The sequence below is a fragment of the Callorhinus ursinus genome, unplaced genomic scaffold (assembly GCF_003265705.2).
Source record: "Callorhinus ursinus isolate GAN/ISIS: 27379988/994484 unplaced genomic scaffold, GSC_fseal_2.0 scaffold1, whole genome shotgun sequence".
Lineage (NCBI taxonomy): Eukaryota > Metazoa > Chordata > Mammalia > Carnivora > Otariidae > Callorhinus > Callorhinus ursinus.
Window position 1 is genome coordinate 102,231,078 of NW_027397063.1, and position 17,671 is coordinate 102,248,748.

Below are 17,671 nucleotides of genomic sequence, written 5' to 3' on the forward strand. Positions count from 1 at the left end.
GAGGGAGGGGGTGACTGGGTGATGGACATTGGGGAGGGTATGTGCTACGGTGAGTGCTGTGAATTGTGCAAGACTGTTGAATCACAGATCTGTACTTCTGAAACAAATAACACAACATATTTTAAGAAAAAAGAAAAAGAAGAAGATAGCAGGAGAGGAAGAATGAAGGGGAGTAAGTCAGAGGGGGAGACGAACCAGGAGAGATGATGGTCTCTGAAAAACAAACTGAGGGTTCTAGAGGGGAGGGGGGTGGAGGGATGGGTTAGCCTGGTGATGGGTATTAAGGAGGGCACATTCTGCATGGAGCACTGGGTGTTATGAACAAACAATGAATCATGGAACACTACACCAAAACAAAATATGTAATATATGGTGATTAACATAACAATAAAAAAATTTTTAAAAAAAAGAGCTTATTCCAGGCATTTTAAGATAGGAAGGATTTGGATATAGGAAGGATAGGGGCAGAAAGCCTAAAAATGATCAATGGGGTCAGATTCTAGCCTGTTCTTACAAGCTGGAAAACCTTGAGCAACATCCAAGTGCCAGACCCCAGTCTCCTCAACTTATCTGAGACTTGGACTAGATGCTATCAGTAAAAGTTCCCTCCACCCTTAAAGTTCTATGATTCCCCAAATTTTATCACAACCAAGAGTTCAAAGGCAGGAAGGAGCAGTTCACAGCACAGTAGAGATACCACTAATCTAGGGAATTAAGATAAAAACAGTAGGGATGGTTTGAAGCAACTAGGTCATGGGAACTTTGAAAGTAAGGGAGGTTTAGATTTAAAAGACAGAACCTAGGTCTGGGTTTTAAATATGTATACAGTAAAATGAAACATCAAAATACTTGAAGTCTGAACCTCTCTCATTAGTATTTAAAGGAAAAGTTAGGAACTAATATTTTCTGCTCTTTTACATGAAAATTGCCTAGACTATAGTTCCTGCCACATAGTAAGCACTTAGTAAGGCTGGCTGCTATAAAAGTTATTATCATCACCATCACCATGATTATTACTATTACTGAGAAAGAGCTCTAGAGTGGTTCTGAACATAGCTTCTGAGATCAGACTGCCTGAGCTGGAATCTTGGCTCTATAATTTAACAACTATATAACCTTGGGTGTTATTTAACCTCGTTTTGCCACAGTTTTCTCATTTGTAAAGTAGGGATAATAACACCTATGTGGTAAGAATGATGAGAGGTTAAATAAGTACCTGTAAAGTACTTAGCACAGTGCCAGACACAAAGTAAGTACTCAATTATTTTCATTAAGTTTAGTGCAGAATGAATTATGCATGAACCCTAAGTCCTATCTCAAGTTGGGAAAGAGGAAGGACATGTACCCTTTTAAATGACACTTTAATTTATAAAGTTTTATGTACTTCTGCCTTATTAATCTGCTTACAGTGTTTCATCCCAAGGTGTATACAGTGGATCATTAAATAATCAGGAGAATTAATAATTGATCAGAAAGGCTTCAAAAGGTTTTGTTGTTGTTGTTTCAATTTTAAAGGGAGGTTTCAGAGAATGGGCTTATTTGGCCTTCTTAGCCACTATAATTAAGATTTGCTATTTTTTTTTAAAGATTTTATTTATTTATTTTTGAGAGAGAGGGTGTGCATGTGAACACAAGTAGGGGGAGGGGCAGAGGGAGAAGCAGACTCCCCGCTGAGGAGGGAGCCTGATGCTGGGCTCTATCCCAGGACTCTAAGATCATGACCTGAGCCAAAGGCAGCTGCTCAACGGAATGAGCCACCCAGTCACCCAGATTCACAGTTTTTAAGTTGTGTATCAGGTTTTTTTCTCCTAAAACACAAAATCTTCTGGTCTTTAAAACTAAAGGAAGGTGTTTAATATGCATGAGGAGGGTGCACACCAAGAAGCAGCACCAAAAAGATATTATCTGTGGCCCTAAGAGCATTAGTTTGGACCAGGTCAAAGAGAATAAATGAAGCCCAATTGGTTTAACTTACACTTATGTTCCAGATTTGGAGGGAACATTGACAAGATTTTGTCATTATCAGTATCAGTCACAATGGTTCTAAGGATATGTCTTATACTTTTGGACTTAACTGCCTCAAACCTATAGTGAAAGAAAATAAGTATTATAGTTAGATGTTTTCATACTAAGATAACTGAGCTTCTCTTTGAGAATTCTGTAACCAATGATCATATATTCTTGTTCTAGAAGCTTTTAAAATACATTTGTGGTCAAATTTCTCAAAAACACTGACAGAGAAACATCTATACAAGCACTGTTTACCAGAAAGAGAAAACAAACCACAGAGGTACTTTAAAATTATCCAGTAGCTGCATTTGAAAAAGCAGGAAGAAACAGGAGAAATTAATTTTAACCATATATTTAACCTAATATCAGAAATATCATTTAAACATATGCTGAATACAAAAAATATGGAGATATTTTACTAATTGTACTATTGTACAGAATAGTGCACTTTTACTAGTTGTATTATTTTTATAGTCTTTCCTAAAAAAATCTTTAAAACCTGGTGCATATTTTGCATTTACAGCCCACGTCAATTTGGCTGTCAAAGTGGCTGTCATTTCAAGTGCTCAGTAGTCACATGTGGCCACATACTGGACATCACAGGCCTAGGTCACTAGGGAATGGAGTGAGGAAAAGGAAGGAATAAGCATCAATTCAAGCCAGATTCTAACCCTTCAATTCTTTCTGCTGAACAGAAAAATGAAATGCAATGGTGATTGTGAACACACTCTGGTACCTGACACAATGAAACGCCTACCTCTAAGTTTCAGGACAATTTTCTGTCCCCCGTTACCTCCCCGCTCAGCCTAGGTTCCTCCAGCATGAGGAGCTCTTGTCAATCTATGAAAACAGCAAGCCAGGAAGCCTCACTGAAACCTCCCAGGCTCAGCCACAACCAAACCATTTTACCTTCATTTCCTCTCTGTTTCTCAGAATTTCAGTTCACTTATCTCCTCTGCAAACTACCTTCCAACCCAAGTGGTAACAAAAGAGCTATCAGAATGCAAAAGTGTGATGTCAAAAAAGCAAACCTATATGGGATTTCCCAAAATCATGAAATCAGACCATGGAAAACCCAGGCCTCCTTACAATCTATGATGTTTCACCAATAAAATTCTATCTAAAAATCAGAAAAATTGTGACCCAGGTGTTATGAGTACAGATGTTTTTAAAGAAAATCATTTCTAATTTTAATTACTAACCTCCCTCTCCCACCCCTCTTTTTAAACAGATTCTTTGGATTTTTTTTTTTTTTTAACAGAGTCATCCTTACTTCCCCTCAAGATGACAAACAGTTCTATCTTCTGCCCAGTTTACAGAGATCTGGAGCCATTCACATATTTTTTTTATTTAGTGTTTCTTGTTGGAATTATTGGAAGTGGTTTTGCAACCTGGGCTTTTATACAGAATAACACAAATCACAGGTGTGTAAGCATATACTTAATTAATTTGCTTACGGCTGATTTCCTGCTGACTCTGGCATTACCAGTAAAAATCGTTGTCGACTTGGGTGTGGCACCCTGGAAGCTGAAGATTTTCCACTGCCAAGTGACAGCCTGCCTCATCTACATTAATATGTACTTATCAATTATCTTCTTAGCATTTGTCAGCATTGATCGCTGTCTTCAGTTGACATACAGCTCCAAGATTTATCGGATCCAAGAACCTGGATTTGCCAAAATGATATCGACCGTGGTGTGGCTAATGGTTCTTCTTATAACAGTGCCCAACATGATGATTCCCATCAGAGACATCGAGGAGAAGCCAAATGTGGGATGCATGGAATTCAAAAGGGATTTTGGCAGAAACTGGCATTTGCTGACAAATTTCATATGTGTGGCAATATTTTTAAATTTCTCAGCCATCATTTTAATATCTAACTGCCTTGTAATTCGACAACTCTACAGAAACAAAGATAATGAAAATTATCCATATGTGAAAAAAGCCCTCATCAACATCCTTTTAGTGACTACAGGCTACATCATATGTTTTGTTCCGTATCACATTGTCCGAATCCCATACACCCTGAGCCAGACAGAGGTAATATCTGATTGCCCAACCAGGATTTCACTATTCAAAGCCAAAGAGGCCACACTGCTCCTTGCTGTGTCAAACCTGTGTTTTGATCCTGTCTTGTACTATCACCTCTCAAAAGCATTCCGCTTAACAGTTACCAAGACTTTTGCTTCACATAAGGAGACCAAGGCTCCAAAAGAAAAATCAAATGGTGAAAACAGTGCATAAAATATGGGATTTCTCATGCTATCACTTCCTGCCTCTATGGGAAAGAGAGCAAAGAGCCTAAGTAAAAAGGACAGCTAGCATATGTGGCCTGGTTTACTGAGAAACTGTTTCTAAATGTAAGCCAAGCAGTACTCTTGTGGTTGTTAATGATCCTTAACCCAAATATTTGTACAAAAAAACTAAAAGATGCTGTTGAACCAATGTAAAACCTTGCACTATCCTTGAAATCTCAAGGAGTTTTATGACAGACTCAAAGGCATTTGTGAGGTATTCATTTAAATACCGGGAACTGACTTCTTGATAAAAATATGCAACACAATTTAAATAAAACCATTTAGATCATACCAAAAAAAGTCCAGCCGATTTTTACATGAAACCACCTGTGCCTGATTTATTTTTAATCCATCATTTTAAAGATGGTAACCTTTTAGCTCACTACTCTGATTTTTAATATCTAATTGTTTTGTAACACAGTAAATAAAACTGTTTACTTCTAAAAAGGCTTGGAAATACATGGGTAGTTTTTAATGTATTTATATACTTACATTCTATCAGTAGGTTATAAATAAAGACTTTCTACCCTAAGTAATGACAAATTCAGTGATTCCTTATTTTGTAGTAACATGAAACAGACCCTACAACATTTTCAAGCAAGTTGTTAAACTACACTGACTGCTTGAAAGTACTGTTTTGGAACTAAAAACTCACATCAAAGATATGGAAAAACAGTACTAGTCAAATGGCCTTAAAATAGACATGCCAGATACACACACAGCAAGACCTTGTAGGGAACACAGCACATGCTGGGCTGATTGGCGCCATGTCTGAGTCTGACCCCACATGGGGCCTGCAATTTAAAGAATGGGGGACTCCAGTTCTCAGGGTCACAACCCTTAGATCAAATTCTCTCTACTGCCAGTAATGCAGAAAGGGCTCGAGAGATGGTATAAAATAAAAGACTTATTTGGGAAAAAGAAAATTGAAAAGTTTAGGTAATGATACCTGAGACTTGGGGAGGCAGGCTTCATTTCAATAGCAAAAGCCTGTATTGCAACAATTGGTAATACATTTGCATTAGCTGCAGTGATTAAGAAATGGTGTTCCTGGCAGCTCTCTTGAGCTCACCCACTCTTGTATCTCAAGAGTGTACTTTTCACTTTAATAAACTTTCCCATCTGTGGAAAGAAAGAAAGAGGGGGGGGGAGGGAAGGTATTCCTGGAAACTAACAAAACGAGTTTGATTCCAGAGTCATTTTTAGTTCTGTATTGAGAAGAATTATTTTCTGAAGCTTGAACCCAAGAAAATTCTGGTGTACAATTTCAGTATCTTCTGAGTTTGAAGAGAGTAATATATGAGAAAATGCACCCAAAAAAAGTGCCTATCACACTTCTACCATGGTGAGTCCCGGACAAATTCTAGCTAGCTAGTGGTCATGACAGGAACCCCCCCCCAGCATCACGTATCTGCTGAAATGCCAGCCCGCTAGAACCTGTGCTTGCTGATGGTCTAACGTATTTTTACTGACCGGCAGATCAAGACATGATTCATATGAGCATATGTGAAACTACTAGTTGCTTTTCCTGAATCTTTTGGTCAAGTCCCCATTAGTCTTCTCTCCTTGGTCTTCACTAAGTGTGAGTGAAGATAGAAAGGGGGGTGGGAGGGAGCAATTTTTTTTTTCAATCATATTCTTATATGCTTCCCACATTCATGCATGATACGTTAGTCAAATTTTCCCTCTTTATTAAGGAAGAGAACCAGACTCTCTACAGCATTCCTAATGTCAATGTTACATTAGTATATACGTTCATTTCCCCTTGATGATGTTTTATTCCAAATGACACTCAGAGTAAAGGGAGGCCTAGGACAACTGGTGATAGAAGGCTATTAAAAAATTATATCCTACAACATATATTTTCCAGCAGTTGTGTTATGATTGCATTACAGTTATGTCATAATCCATCATGAGAGACTTAATCACCAGAAATCATTCATGCTCCTTCCTCTAAGGAGGTGGACAATCTTTAGAATGCTACATGCTGGGAATGACTGTGTAGACAAGGATCACATGAACAACAGAATAGAGATGTCTGTGCTTGGGTGCACACCAAGACACATGGGAGAGGGAGGCGAGCAAAGCTCTGCCTATCCAAGAGAAGAACACAGAATCCTCAACCAATTTCAACCATATTCAACATTTTGCCCTATTTGCTTTATTACCCCTCTCCTTTTTATTTAAATTTTTACTTTGGAATACTTTAAGATTTACAGAAAAGGTACATAGATAGTACAGCAAGTCCCCATATACCTTTCATCCCATTAGCCCTAATGTTAATGGCTTACATCACCATGATACATTTGCCAAAAGTAGGAAATTAACATTGGTCCATTAAGTGTTAACTGAACTCCAGACTTCAATATCCTGCCCCCCCCTTTTGATGCCAACTATTTTAAGACCAATCCCAGACATTATAATATTCATCCATAAATTCTTCAGGACACATCTCTAAAATATCAGGCTATCCTTTCTATTGCCCTAAATGCACAGTGAGATTATTCCATTATGTTGGAAATGAGTCATATGTACAGGTAAAGCAAAAAAAAAAAAAAATTTATTCAGCCAGTGATGAGCAAGAAAGAATTGGGACAACTTTTGACACAGTCCTGGGCAGAAAAACTGACATTAAAAAGAAGATTCTTAATTGTAATAAAAAATACATGTAAAAAAATTTTTGGAGGGAAAGTTCCAAAATAACAAAAATTAAAAATTAAGAAAATATTTAGTTTGCAGAGAACTCCTCAAAGATATCCAGAACATTATATATATGTCACAATTACACTGCTGTTAAAATAATAATAATAGCATGCAAAAAAAAAAAAGGCTTATTAAAATTTCTCTTAAAATCCCAGGAAAAAAGATAAACCTAAAAATATAAACACATTTACAGATTCTGCCCAATTTTCATTAATATCAAAAAACCAATCTTGTTTCCCTTTAGTAAAAAGCACATCACTTGTTATGAGTCAAACACTAAATTTCCCGGTATTTCTCATATGCTATTCAATTCTTAAATTCATTAGATTGAAATCCAAGTCCATGCCATATACAACCTCCTCTATGAAGCCTTACCCAACTTTGCAATCAGATGCTCTCTCTCCCCTCCAATATTTATTCTTTGAGAGTGGAAGAGACCCAGGAATGTCAAACAGTTCACCTTCCAGTAGGCACTTGGGTTTTTACTAAATTATTGCATTTATTTTAGTGTGTATCATTTCACATTTGTCTCCCTCCTATCTTTTTCATCTTTCCTGTGTCCTAAAATTCTCATTCATCTGTATAATACCAAGTACCTACCACAATACAGTGCACATAAAAGCTACTCAGTAAATGAGTTTCAAATGAAGTAGGAAAACACATTTAGATGTCATTTGCAGTCACTCATATGCTCTTGATAAAAAGATAATAACCTAGAAAATTCCATTAATTCTAGCTAGCCAGTAGTATCCCATCACAAATTTGAACTACAACTGTACATATGCTATACAATCATAATTGTAACAAAAGAAGCAGTAAATGAAAAACTCACCTGCTTTCATATGTATTACTCAGGCAAGTAGAACAGTTGATGGTTAATGATCTTATAATGAAACAATCAAGGCTGCCAACTGATCAAAGCTGTGACTTACCAGAGGTATGGGAAAATGGGTTGCATACTGCAGGTGTCGCAGAAGGTCATAATTAGATGGAAAAATTAGCTCCCTGGGTTTTTCTCTCTTAAGCAACTTCTCACCATTAACCGACATTCTTCTGCCCAAGGAAGCGTTGGCATTCTCACAGGATTCTCCAGGCATGGGAGAAAAAATCTAAGTCATGTAAAATAAATGTTGGAGATTGTAAATGAAAGAGAGCAACACCAAAACACAGCGCTACATACCAGAGCTCCAAACACATAAGACACTCCTACACTATCTCTTCCTTCTTTAAACACTGAGAAAATATATAAAGAAAATAAAGAAACTGTTGTTAATTTCCACAAAATTCATATTAAGATTAGTAGGAAACTATCAACATCATCTCCCATTTTGAAGATACGAAAATGACAACCACACATGTAAGAATCATGCAAAGCTACACTTCCCAAAGGACCAGAGACAACATCAGACTCATAGGTTAAGTGTTTCCTCACAGGGTTACATTTCCTACAAAAACATATACACAGAAATAATTAACAAACCTAATGAGTAACAGATATAAAAGTTTTAGTCAGTACCCCAAACAGTATTTTTTATAAAGCACCTCACTGAGATCCATAAGGAAGAAAATACTATAATTATATGGAGATAAAGTAGAAAAAGCATAACAAGTCCAGAGCCAGGAAAGCTATTATTTAGAAACTGAACACATACATAGCACATCAACATGGACTGTCATGATGAAACTATTCATCTATTCCTGAGAGATGATGGTCTCAAGATGAACAAAATAGTCACAGTCAACTAGGAGGACAGGAGTGTTCTACTCTACAAAGGAGACAATGCAACTAAAACTAAGGATGAACTGAAATGAGACAATTGTACAAGATGAGTTACTGTACCCTAAAAAGGAATATGGTAGGATCACATTTACATCACAGGGACACAAGTCATTCCAGTACGTGGGGCAAGGAACAGAAGGATGGAGACAAGCTGGGAGAGGGGTGGGGAAGAGGGGTTAATAGTCAATAAGAATTTGAAGGTTGAACCTACTGGAAATTCCGAACCAAAGTCAGTTTTAAAGTCATTCTTGTCTACTTCATCAAAAATATTAGTAGTTCCTGAGTCAATGCCCATATGCGCCATTATAGTCTGTTCCTGATAATTACCAGAGAAAGAAAGTGACACTGTAAATTTTGTAGTTCATGAAAAAACTGAAGCTAAAATATGACAGTGATGTTTTTAACCACCCTAGGTCTTTTCTCTCCCTAGTATCTATTTTTCCCCAAAAAAGAGAAGTTTTAAGACATGCACTTGCTTTGCAAAGTCACATTCTTTATCCTCATGAGATTTTACCTTTCATGATACTTGAAGGAAAGAGCCCACAAACTTAAAAACATTAAACAAACCGGCCATAATGTCCCTCCTTTCTTTAGGCTATTCCCAGTCATGCGCTCACCAACTTTTCTTAGAAAAATCTGAGAGTACACCCAATAAGATACCTCGATATCCAAGAATAGAAAGGAAGAAACAGAAACATAAAAGAAGCATAAACAGGTAAAGTAACTTTAGTTTTTCAGCCTTTTATAACCTCTGTGGACAAATTTGGAAACAGTATTTACATCAAGGAAATAATTTTTTAAATTCCGCACCATTTGATCACCAAATCTTAAGAACACAAACTATGAATCCACACATGTAACTCTAATGCCAGGTCTTTCAATTACAAGGATAACCAGTGTTTTAAAAAATATCATCACAGCATATGCTTAAGCTCTCACAGAACCATCATGAGGCTTGATTTTAAGGAACCTCCACAAGCTCTCACCATTTTCCACTGTTTCCTTTTACCACCTCCATGCTTTCTGCCTTGAAAACTTCAAGTATCAAGAACAATGTCCAAAACACCAGAAATTGGCAGAAAATTATAAAGTCATACTCACAGTATAAAATAATTTGTTGAAAAGAACAATTCCACATTTGAGAGTTTTCAATTAATTGAAATGAAAATATGATGTGCTATGATCAAAACAGTATTTCCCATTTTGTAGGAAAGACAGAGCAATGGATAATAGAGGAAAAGATGTTCCTTAGAATGGAACTTTAGGCCAAAATCAGTCTGATTTTAAGGCACAACATTAAAGAAAAACCGGAAATCAGAAATACATAAAATTGGAAGCATATAATTCTTGTCCAATAAAAAATGTTATGGACTATCAAATCTTTTCATTAATAGTTTGAGTATTCAAAAGAAAATTCTGGAATGGATATATCCCTTCTTTTTTTCCCCATTAGTGAGGAGTAGAGATAAATGAGTTCTCTAACAGGAGAATACAATTAAAATGCAATCACCCTTCCACCACCAAACAATCCTCTCAAAGGGGTTTCCCAGCTGAGTGTTGTTTTCAGGGCTGGGGCACCACTCCCAGGGCCATACCTCCATTTTCATGTCATGGTCCTTTGGGTAGTGTTCATCCACATTTTCTCCCGCTGGCGACCGTGGTCGGGTTGAGGCAGTGACTGACAAGTCTCCTCGTGATATGAGGGTGCACATGTATGCATCATGAGAAAAGACATCATGCCGGATGAACTCACAGAAGAGCAGCACCAGATTCACAAATTCCACCTTTTCACATTCACTGTTTGGATCCGCTACATAGAAACAAAACAATCAGTCCCCTTGATACAGTAGGGGGTGGGGGGAACAAATAGGAAGGCTTAACAAGGGGCACCTGGGTGGCTCAGTTGGTTAAGCGTCTGCCTTCAGCTCAGGTCATGATCTCAGGGTCCTGGGATCAAGCCCCATGTCGGGCTCCCTGCTCGGCAGGAGAGGGAGGGTCTGCTTCTCCCCTGCTCTTCCCTCTTCCCCCCCCCCCATTCATGCTCGCTCTAATAAATTTTTTTAAAAAAGCAAATGTAAAAAAAAAAAAAGAGGAGTGGAAGTCTTAACAATATTGTCTTTTTTTTTTTTTACACAGAAGAGTTATTAGAAAATGTACTATGAGGTGCAAGCATTTTGTGCAGAACAAGGACACGACTGTCCCTCTGTACTTGAAAAATAGTATCCAGTGTGCTAAGCACAATTTCAAGTTTAAAGATAGTGGTCCCTGACAAATGAGCAACCACTTAAGTAATAATAGAAATACACAAAATTTCAGGTAAGGAAAAAAAAAAAAGGCAGAGCCAAACTGCTTTCTCTGATTTATACTATTAAAACAGCTCATGACTTGTTTTCATAGCTTGAGAGTGTCTGTATATTTGTGAGGTATGCGTGTGTACCTTTCAAAGGACACTTTATAATAAAACAGTTCAAAAGGTACTTGAAAATACTACTGCATGGGATCCACTAGAAAGAAAGAGGGAAGGTGCAAGACAAAAAGGCACAAAGATGGAGCTCTGCAGTCTTTCTCAGTTCGTAGCCAGTCTATTTAACTCACGTTACGACTTTTAATACTGCAGCTGCACTCTGAAACTTTGTACCCTTGAGAGAGATTAAAAAATGTTAAGAGCAACCCTTCAAAGCTCGGCACCTGCTACCATCATGCTTGCAAAGACCAACAGAGACATAACAGATGGATCGAGGGAACATGAAGCGCCTTCCCTAACACTTAAGCCCTAGCATTTGCTGTCGTCCACCGCAGAAGTCAGGGACGCACAACATCTACACAGAGAACTAACGCAGCTCTGACAGCAGGAAATGGGATCCAGAACAAGCAGAGGCAGAGAGGAGGAAGGGCTTCCCAAAGAACAAACAGGAGTGGGGACAGGCTGAGGAACACAGAGGGCAAATGTGTATCCATCTCCTCCGGAAATACAGAAATACAAGAGAAGTTAGAGCAGCTAACTTCCACTCCTGACCATGTATTTTCTACTCCCTAGGATCTCTTCTGTCCTCCATTTTTCTGCTTCCTCTTCCGTGTTTCGCTACAGCTGCCTACACCTTGCAACCATCAGTGTGGCTCCAGCTCTCCCCCTAGCCCAGAACAGCCACCAAGTCACTTAAGGAACCTCATCCCCAAGCATCGTTCAACCCAAAACGAGGGCCTTCTCAGAGGAATCAGAAGCAGTATCTATTTCCTGCTGCTTTACCTCCTTCTTCACAACAAACCTGTCCCTCCCACCCCCTCCATGCATTTTCTCCCCTTTCTACCACTTTTCACTTTATGCCATTTTCTACTGTTTCAGCACTATCTACCCAAAGACTCGCCTTGCTGTACTTTGTCACGTGAAAGCCTCAGAATAAGATCAAGACCGCTAAGCACACACAAATGAATTTTTTAAGCATCAGTTTACAGTATAAGCCTGCTGGGCTTATAATCCCCAAACCCTTGACTCCCCACAAACAATAGAATAAAAGACAGAAGAATGGGAGATGACAGAACATCCCATAGAGTATAGGCGAGCAGCCAGCCATCTGCACAAAGTATTTCCTTACATCAAGGACCTGGTTATAAAGTACTTTTTTTGACTTTTCCCTTTTTTCTTATCAGGAGTTGTAAAATGAGAAATTTTGAAAACAGTGCAAAAAGAGAAAATTCCTAATCACAATAGTGATTTAAACAGTGAAACATGAGAGGGCCTTAGCTCCTCTATTTTGGTAAGAAAGATCTAGAAAGAGAAAACTAGACCACCAAATATTAGAGAATGAGGTGACTTATTTTTAAAACTCTGGAAATTTTGAAGTCTTTGCAGCTCACCTAATTTTAAAATTGCATAGAAATCTCCATTAAAAACAACAAAATTTTGCTCAGTAAAACATACATTATATTCATCACCAAGAACTCTTAAGATGCAAATAAGGAAGAAAGAGAGTTAAGAATTAGCTCCAATCTCTTATTTAAGATGCAGAAGCAAAGAACTTTACTTACATAATGAGGGGGCCTGTGTATCTAAAAACCTTAGTAGAACATTCTGGAAAACAGGCAAACTAGATCCAGCGAGAGAGGCTGAAGAAATTGACTCCTTCTCATCTAATACCTCTGACTCACCACATCTCTAAGATTAAAAATAAACAAGCACAGTTAATTACAGAGGGCAATGTAGCCACAATGGATCATGAATTTGTTAGTTTTTTATTAACATTTAAATTGTCAGAAAAAAAAAACATGCAAAATTAGTTGAGATTTCTGTACTTATTTGAGAGTTATACGTCATAGGTAAATATAATTTCTCAAAGTTAGGGGAAACTACCCCAGAACAATTCAAATGATTTCCAAGGACACCCATGGAAAACATTATTCATGTAAATTGTAAACTCTCCACGTTATAACTATCCACCGAATATATACCATAGTACAATAAACTACTCATTATCCCTATGCAAAACTGCTAAAAATAACTCAAAGTTGTCTTCAGTTTTAAATAGCTCATGCTTAACTAACTGTATACACTTCCCCTGAGAAACTTGTGGGCATGTTATTATGGAGTTCGATGCTTTTGTGTTTGTTCTTGCTAGGTGAGTGTATTTACAAGTGTGTGCAGGGGGTGTTGGGAAGTGTGATGTCAAATGAGAAAGTGAACATAATTCCTCTGATAAGATTCTTTCACTCATCATACTTCACCAGTTAGGATCTCTTAGAACCTGTGGAATCTCCATAGTTGATGAAACATAGATCTAGAGAAGTTGCATTCAAGACAGAATTTACTAGAAGACCAGAAAAGAAACAGTTCAAAAGCAATCAGAACCGTTTTCTATTCTTTTTCATATCCCTTTGACCGTCCCATTTTCATTGTCTATTCTTTAATATTAATATATTATTACATTAAGATATTATTTCCCTAATCCATCCTCTCTTCACGAAAGTCAAATTTTGAAAATGGTGATGGTTCAACAACAATCAATTATCTTAAACACCCTGAGAGAATACATTTGTTAGATGTGGATACATTTACACCTATTAAAATTACAAAGTCATCTGTGTGAGCCTCTTCCAAAAGTGACTGTGTGTGTGTTCCTAGAACACACTGGAAGAAGGGATGCCTGTGTGACACAACAACTCAGAAGGAGCAATTAAATTTGAGAAATTCAACTTACTAAAGTTTACTCATTGCAATTCACAGATCTATCTATTCATAGAAAAAAAAGCAATGAAACACCTTTCCTAAACTGCACATTGTAAAATGGGTCATGTGTTTCATACCTTACTTAACCCAGTATCTTCAAGCCCCAAGTCGAACAATGTGATCCTTTTTATTTGGTGAATAATACTCTCCCAACAGGAGGAGAGAGATGTCTATAGATATATTCTTCCTGTTTCATTTTTTAAGAGCTTCGCAGGAAAGAGTATTATCAGTAAGAGAGAACCAGCTAAGTTCTCATCCATTCATACAACATTTTCTGAGCATCAACTACGCACTGAACACTATTCTGGGTGCCAGAGACATAACATTGAACAGGGCAGGCAAGATCCCTGTTGTCAAGCTTACATTCTAGAGGGCGGTAGGCAGGCAGTAAACAATAAGCCAACAAGGAGAGGAAAAGAGAGTGCTGTGAGAAAGAGCACTTGAAGGGTGGGTGACGCAGGATCTTCCTGAGGAGGTGACACATGTTGAGCTAGGAATGCTAGAAAGCCACATTTCCTAAACTAGGAATGGCAGAACGAAACTGGCCATGTGAAGACTGGGGAGCAGTGTGCCACCCAGTAGGAAGAGCAAGACCAAGGTCCCAAGGCAGAAGCTGGTTTGCGGTGCTGGAGGTACAGGAGGGCCAAGGCGGCTGCAGCTGTGACCCAGGGGAAAAATATTGAGACAAGGAGGGAAAGGCGGTCCAGGGAGGCCCATACAAGGCTCTGTGGACACAGTAAGGAGCCATCAGGAGTCTGCATAAGGGGACAACATGATCTGCTTCCAGTTTGAAAAGATGATGGTCGCTGCTGTGAGGAGCAAGGAGCAGAGAGGAGGGCGCCCTGCAGCGGTCTGGGTGGGGCAGAGAGAGGGTGGGCCACTCACACCACATACAGCCTTCCTCCTGGCCAGCCCTCCAGATCTCACGGACAGATAAGGGGGCTGGCTGAAAAACTTTTTCTTTTCAACAAAAGCTAAAGTTTATCAAGTTAGCTTTGTTTTTTGTTTTTTTTTTTCCTTCATAATCCACTTCCGAGGCTTTAAACGCTCTCTCTGGGGCCAAAATACAATCTCAGAACTAATACAAATTGGTATCTGTAATCTCAAAATCAGAACTGCCTCAAGAAAATATTCCCAGGGGCTCCTGGTGGCTCAGTCATTAAGCGTCAGCCTTCGGCTCAGGTCATGATCCCAGGGTCCTGGGATCGAGCCCCGCATCGGGCTCCCAGCTCAGCGGGGAGTCTGCTTCTCCCTCTCCCTCTGTCGCTCCCCCTGCTTGTGCTTGTGCTCATTCTCTCTCTGTTAAATAAAATGTTTTAAACAAACAAATAAATAACTCAGATGTTGAAGTTTTATTTTAAAAGATACAATTCTAAATTAGTCCAGAATATAAATTATTGGCTTCATCAACTGAAAGGGATCCTTTATGTAGTCCTTATGTGAATTTGTACATTCTCCCTTTTTTCTTTGAAGATAGAGGAAAAAAATAGCATAATGAGTAAGAAAAAAGAATCTTCTCCAAAACACTTATTTTTAAATGATGGCGTTCCAAAGGCAGAAAGAAAACTGAACCTACCTCTGCCTCGATTTCCGCCTGCCTCTTCTCCAGGAGCTTTGCCACAGCTATGGCCCTGTGCTTGCCCGACCGTTTGCAGCTCACCGCCCACTCACACAGCAGTGTCACCACGGCTTCATCATTGGGGGCAACCTACAGTCAAGAGAAAGGGGGACCAGCCACGTCAAGTGAAGCACTCACCCAACGACAGGAAGCAAGCGATGGAATTTTTAACGCTTTTAAAGCTTTCTTTAATTAAGCTTTCTTACAGTCATTTTAGAAAATGTTCCCAAATCCTTTTTAACTGAAGTATAAAGAGCAATACTTTAGTGACAAGGAAGGAAATCACTAGAACAGCTCAGTCTGTGACAGTTTCAAGGGAATTAACAGTCTCCTTGCATATGCCTTTCATTTACACAGAATTATCACCCAGCCCCACTGATCCTCCAGAACTCAACACCAAAAGGGAAACTGAGCACTGAATATCCAGAAGAGCTGCTCCCAACCCCAAGCACTCACTCCACTGTTGGCCCCCTCACACTCAGAGCCTCACTCACTACCCAATCCGAACATGCCAGCTCAGCAAGCCACCCACTCCAACAAGGAACTGAAGGGAACTGGAGGGGAGGCTGGAATGCTGGCCAAAGACTCACTGCATTAGAAACAACAAACATGAAAAATGACAACCAAGCATCAGAAAGAAACTAATTATTAAAAGCAGACACAGTTAGCAGAGGGCAGTATATCCTGGGTCTATGTGGGGCTCAGCACTGTCCCTGGAACTATGCGCTGTGGTTGCCATGGCCTAGAAAAGGGCCCCACAGACTGAGGATCAGAGGGGTCAAAGAAGGGTCACAGGAACCCAGGTGACATGAATTAGAGACAGGCCAGGCGGAGTTAAGAGACAAGAGGAATCATCCTTTTATGTAACCTCACCTTTCCTTTTAGAGGATGCAAGCCAACCAACGTAACATCAATTGCCAGTTTTTAGTATTTGTCCAGTTGTATAAACACTATACCAGAAGAACTGGATAATTACAGTATTGGCATTTACGTGAGAAGTCCTTAACGTTTTAGAATCCATATGTTCGATTGAGATTATAATAGCCGTAAACACACTCCCAGGAAAATTATGCAGACATATGCACATAAATCTAGCACAAATTTTCAGGAAGTTCATGGACTCTGAGAAAACACCCAAGAATCCCAAGGTAAGAATCCCTAATCAGCTTGTAGATACTAGCAAACAATTTAGATCATGAAAATCCGTTTGTTCCAAGATTCTTAGTCATCCTACCCTAAACCTGGCTAACCACATGTTGACTCAAACAAAGAAATGTTACTTAGGGGAGATCTCAAAATGTTACTTAGGGAGATCTCTGGGTCTCTTAATTTAAATTAAAAGAAATAATTCAATTGAAATATATAAAGATTATGTTTAACACTTAAAAAAGAAAGCAGACTAGAAGGAATGTTTGCCTGGATTCCATCTAATCCAGAGAAAAGTCAAAATATAAGTCAATTCAGTGAAGCACCACATGCTTAGATTTAGATTATAGACAACAAAAGGAGTTACCCTAAAAATACTACCATCAGTTTTGAAAAAATTCATGCACAGTCAGTAATGTGCATCATATCCACATTTATAAAGTTTGTTTTTATTTTCTTCGGCATCATTAAAATAAGATGAAAATAGGCTACAAATGAATAAATGACTCACTCACTCAACTTAAGTAATAGGTTCTGCCTGACTTAAAGATGCATAGAATAGCACATAAAAGGGAAAACACTTCTTCTTAACACATCCAGATAAGACCACGAGTTTGGGGTAATGTGCTAGAAAATAAGCCCTTCCTAGGAAGGAGTCAATTCACTTCCAAAAGCACTTATTAAGTACCCATGTTAGGCACTGAGGAAACAAAAATTTAAAAGACCTGGCCCCTGTGCTCCAAAAGTTCACCTTCTAGAAAAGAAAAGCAGAAAAGACAACTAATCATAAAGTTGGCTCAGTTGGAGGAGCATGCAACTCTTGATCCTGGGGTCCTAAAGTTCAAGCCCCATGTTGGGTGTAGAGATTACTTAAATAAATAAATAAATAAATAAAT

At 38.6% G+C, this 17,671-nt stretch overlaps 2 protein-coding genes across 5 annotated transcripts in view; one reads left to right on the forward strand and one right to left on the reverse strand.

The window, feature by feature from the left end:
- Positions 1-4,850, forward strand: part of GPR171 (G protein-coupled receptor 171) — a 6,349-nt gene extending 1,499 nt beyond the window's left edge. Inside the window, exon 2 of one of the 2 annotated variants that reach the window (XM_025880471.2) lies at positions 3,242-4,850. In XM_025880471.2, the coding sequence (XP_025736256.1) occupies positions 3,295-4,254 (960 nt within the window). In that variant the 5' untranslated portion in view covers positions 3,242-3,294 and the 3' untranslated portion in view covers positions 4,255-4,850. The remainder of the gene's footprint in view (positions 1-3,241) is intronic. The other variant, XM_025880475.2, reaches the window with a different exon arrangement.
- The window catches only part of MED12L (mediator complex subunit 12L), a 317,920-nt gene that overhangs the window by 211,192 nt on the left and 89,057 nt on the right, over positions 1-17,671 (reverse strand). For 2 of the 3 annotated variants that reach the window (XM_073898549.1, XM_073898547.1), the window contains 5 exons: positions 15,588-15,719; positions 12,817-12,943; positions 10,386-10,600; positions 9,002-9,106; positions 7,943-8,119 (listed from right to left, as the gene is read on the reverse strand). In XM_073898549.1, the coding sequence (XP_073754650.1) occupies positions 7,943-8,119; positions 9,002-9,106; positions 10,386-10,600; positions 12,817-12,943; positions 15,588-15,719 (756 nt within the window). The remainder of the gene's footprint in view (positions 1-7,942; positions 8,120-9,001; positions 9,107-10,385; positions 10,601-12,816; positions 12,944-15,587; positions 15,720-17,671) is intronic. The other variant, XM_073898551.1, reaches the window with a different exon arrangement.